Below are 3,095 nucleotides of genomic sequence, written 5' to 3'. Positions count from 1 at the left end.
AACAGAAATTTAAAAAATTGCGTGATGGTTCCTATATAGGTTACCGAAAGAGTTGACGGATGTATTTTATTATGTCATAATAAAATACATCCGTCAACTCTTTCGGTAACTTATATAGGAATCATCACGCATTTTAAATACTGCAGTGCGCTTGTGGACAGTTCCGGTGGAGTTGCGCAATAGGCATACAAAGTAGTAAATGGAGCCTCGTTAAGCCAGTCAATGTCACATTGGCAATCCAATTTGCAACCTGTAATGCAAATTACAGTGTAAGTGTGAGCTTTTCAAGTTCGCAGAATGCACATAGCATGCAGCTTTACAGGTAATTCCACCCACGTAGTTCTTCGCTGCGGACGATTGTTGCGTACGTGACGATACGTGCACGCGTATAAATGTACAATTAATACACGAAGTGTGACAAAACAAACCACATTTAATAAATAAACAAAATTTTAACTACAAAGAACGACCACACTTGCCTCCTAGATTAACGGTCACTTTATGCGATGTGAGTTCAGTCAGATTAAACACGTCCTTGTCGATAGATGTCAAAACCTGGCAGTTTCCATGGATTGCCAATGATCAACTATATCACTTTGGCGGGCAACGAGCGAATCTTTGTAGATGCTTATTATCAAGAGCGTATAAAGAAGACCTTCTTTAAGAAAGAATACCTTTTTTATAAAGAAGACCTTCTTTATACGCTCTTGTTATTATTCGAGGTACTGCCGTGGTTGTGTGTCGAAGATAGTCTAGTAACGTCACCACATCGACTTAGTCATTAATCTTATATATTCCATATTGTTTGCCTGTATATTATATTGCACCATTCTGTCGATGAAATCATTGTTAATTTTTTATTATATTTTCACACCAGGAAATTTGGATTGGCGGTAGTAATTTAAGCTTCATCGAACCATAATGCTTTTCGGCTGTGTTTACGCTCTTACAATACCACGTATCACTGACTCGACTACGGGTGTCTGAACGTACATTCACGCTACTCAGTCCTCTGAATATGCCAGGTTTGATGGTGACGAGGTTGTTGGCAGATATCTGAACTGTTCTTGCTGCCGCTGCGCCCTCAAAGGCTCCAACAGCAACGCTCGAAATCCGGTTGTATTCAAGGTGTATGAACTCAAGGTTCTTGAGGCCGGCAAAAGTTCCTGCTGAGACCGTGTACAGATGGTTGAACTCGAGACGTAGTGTTGTGATTTCATCTATATCTTTGAATGTTCCCGGTGCAATATACTCGATGGCATTATACGACAAATCGAGGAACTGTGGAAGCGTAAATAAATAAATGAATAAATAAATAAATAAATAAATAAATAAAAACAATCAATAAATAAAAATTAAATAAAAAACAAATAAATGTATACATACGCACGTGCGTATGCATCCACTTACTCACGCACGCTTGCACGCACGCACGCACGTACGCACACACGCCCGCACGCACACACGCCCGCACGCACAGACGCACGCGCGCACGAACTCAAACGCACACACACACACACACACACACACACACACACGCGCGCGCGCGCACACAACACGCGCACGCACGCACGCACACGTGTGCGTGCGTGTGCGTGTGTATATATATATGGGATATAGATATCCACTGTCTCTACCGGGTATATCCACAGTAGGACTTTAGGGATAGGATTTACCTGGAGTTTCTTCAGACCCCGCAGCGCCTGAGGGGAGATGTAGAAAATCGCGTTATTGGACAAGTATAAGGTAGTCAGATTGCTAGCGTCCATCAAGCAACCGTCGTCTAATTTCTCAAAGTGGTGTATGCTATTTGCAGATATTCTGAAAACAAACGGAGGACGACAAATTAGAATCGAGCGCAGTGCGAACGCTCATGACACCATGAAAGCGTAAAAGTCTGGCATAGACGGATACAAATATACTCAAGCCTGGCATAGGCGGAAGAAAACAGAAAACATACCCAAGCCTGGCATAGTTGAGAAAATCTGGCATGGTATTGCGGTCAACGCCGTCTCCTCTACGATCAAGGAACGAAGCCCTCCGATTCCAGCGAACGCGTCTGCGTGTATAGTGGTCAGCTTTTCTCCGTAGTCCAGGATTATAATGTCGATGGTTAAGCCGGCGAACGCTCCACCGGGTATCTGCTCAAAGCCGAAGTTCGTTATTGTGAACGAGAAGATCGTCGTCGGTCGTGGAATCTCAGCGATGATGTCAAACACTTGCAAACCGTCTCCAGGTAGTAAGTTAACATCGCAGATGATGTACGCGCCATAACTACGCTCTTCGCAGGTGCATGGATACAGGCTGGAGGCGGAGGGGCAGTCGCCAGCTCTCGCGCCTCCCGCTAGCAGGATAACAGCGAAAATCAGAAGAATACTCATGACTATCGATATGAAGGCTACGTTCGGCGGGGATCGGTTTAAATAGGTAATTCGTGTGAACCGAGACAGCTGCTGCTTGTTCCGGGTTGCAATTATAGCCCCTTATCTAATGTCACTTGTGTCAACAAAGTCAACGCGTGTCATATAAAACGATATTTCAAATACGTGATAAGCACTGCGGATGGAACCCGCCACAGCTGACGTTAGATACAATCATAGACTGTGTGACGTAATTCTTGCAAATAAAGATGAAATGATTAAAACCGAAAATCGCCGCCATGACACGAACGGTAAGAGGAGTGTGTGAGGCGATACAGGAACACCTTCATGTAAATGTTAAATTATTTTTCTTATCGCAACTCTATATGTGAACTGATCGAGACATATGCAGCTGTCATTTGTTCGATTATAGACGTAGCAATATTACGACTATACTATATTACTACATTATAATTATATATGCACTTACTTTTGCTTGTGACAAGGCGCGGCACGGCAAGGCACAATCTATCACTATATATTATCAGGGGTAAATAATCTCAAAGAGAAATTGGTTACACCCATAGAAACAATATAGTAGACTCTATATATTTCTTTTTAAACACACACACGCGCGCGCGTTTTTTTCTTATCATAACTCTATATGTGAACTGATCGAGACATATGCAGCTGTCATTTGTTAGATTATAGACGTAGCAATATTACGGCTACTAT

The 3,095-nt window shown here is 42.6% G+C and overlaps 1 protein-coding gene across 1 annotated transcript; it reads right to left on the bottom strand.

Moving 5' to 3' along the window:
* Positions 1-141: 141 nt before the first annotated feature.
* LOC106820126 (SLIT and NTRK-like protein 6) lies at positions 142-1,992 on the bottom strand (the record flags this gene model as incomplete). Its single annotated transcript, XM_014824674.1, has 5 exons — positions 1,961-1,992; positions 1,677-1,821; positions 994-1,281; positions 480-555; positions 142-250 (listed from the first exon to the last, which is right to left on the bottom strand). Coding segments are annotated over exons 1-5 (650 nt in total), but the record flags the coding sequence as incomplete, so codon positions are not given.
* Between the last annotated feature and the right edge of the window lie 1,103 nt (positions 1,993-3,095).

This window comes from Priapulus caudatus, unplaced genomic scaffold, assembly GCF_000485595.1.
Source record: "Priapulus caudatus unplaced genomic scaffold, Priapulus_caudatus-5.0.1 Scaffold7303, whole genome shotgun sequence".
NCBI lineage: Eukaryota > Metazoa > Priapulida > Priapulimorpha > Priapulimorphida > Priapulidae > Priapulus > Priapulus caudatus.
Note: the sequence above shows the minus strand (reverse complement) of the source record. Positions and strands in the feature narration are given on the sequence as shown.